General features: G+C 46.8%; 1 protein-coding gene across 1 annotated transcript; it reads left to right on the top strand.

The window, feature by feature from the left end:
• The first annotated feature begins 319 nt into the window (after nucleotides 1-319).
• Nucleotides 320-857, top strand: LOC107682688 (calpain-1 catalytic subunit-like). Its single transcript, XM_016478853.1, has 3 exons — nucleotides 320-479; nucleotides 565-725; nucleotides 827-857. The coding sequence occupies exons 1-3, from the start codon at nucleotides 320-322 to the stop codon at nucleotides 842-844; spliced, it is 339 nt and encodes a 112-aa protein (XP_016334339.1). The 3' UTR covers nucleotides 845-857.
• Nucleotides 858-1,031: the final 174 nt, after the last annotated feature.

Genomic DNA, 1,031 nt, shown 5'->3' with positions numbered 1-1,031 from the left:
CCCTGTAGACTGTTCAGAAAATAGCAACGCCCTAGAAACCACCTAGCACACCACACCACACAGAACACTACAGCAATGACCTATAAATGCCCTGTAAACCGTTCAGAACACCCTAGCAACCACACAAAACCCCCTAGAAACAATCTATGCCTTATAAACCATTCAGAACATAGCAACATCCTAGAAACCAAATAACAATCACTCAGAACACCATAGCAAGAACCTATAAATGCCCTGTAAACAGTTCAGAACACATTAGCAACCTTATAATTCGCCAGCACCGCTCAGTGGGTCACTGGTTCTCACTCTCTCTATCAGGATGTCGTTCAGTGACTTCCTGCGTGAGTTCAGTCGGCTGGAGATCTGTAACCTGACGGCAGACGCGCTCCAGGCGGGTCAGGTGAAGAAGTGGAGCACGTCGCTCTATCAGGGCGAGTGGAGGAGAGGAAGCACGGCCGGTGGATGCAGGAACTTCCCAGGTACAGCAGAGGACAGGGAACGGCGGGTCAGTGGTGGGAAAACAGCCAAATCCTCATCTGCCTCTTTTGTTTCTATAAACCACAGCCACGTTCTGGATCAACCCTCAGTTCAAGGTGACCCTAAAACACCCGGATTCCCCCGGCCAATCGGATTGCAGCTTCCTGGTGGCGCTGATGCAGAAGGACCGCAGGAAGAAGCGGAGAGAAGGACAGGACATGGAGACCATCGGATTCGCCATTTATGAGGTCAGAGAGCAGATCTCTTTGGTTTAACTCATCTAAAGTTCCTGTTCATGTGTTTTTGGCACCTTTTCTGATTGGTTGTTTTTTCACCTTTATTTTTGCAGGTGCCAAGAGAGGTATGATGAGAGCCACCCAGGGCCTTTTAAATCAAGTGCCATTTATTTATATATACATATGTGCTTTGTATTGTACAGATAGTTTCAAACAGGCTTGTGAGATGATTCGGACATTTGAAGGCCTTTAAATACTGTAGAAAAGAGTCAAATCTTGAGAAGCTTGATGACACTAGGTCTGTTTCACTAATAGTTG

The sequence above is a fragment of the Sinocyclocheilus anshuiensis genome, unplaced genomic scaffold (genome assembly GCF_001515605.1).
Source record: "Sinocyclocheilus anshuiensis isolate Anshui unplaced genomic scaffold, SAMN03320099.WGS_v1.1 C32485336, whole genome shotgun sequence".
Classification (NCBI taxonomy): domain Eukaryota; kingdom Metazoa; phylum Chordata; class Actinopteri; order Cypriniformes; family Cyprinidae; genus Sinocyclocheilus; species Sinocyclocheilus anshuiensis.
This window is presented reverse-complemented; position numbering and strand designations above follow the sequence as displayed.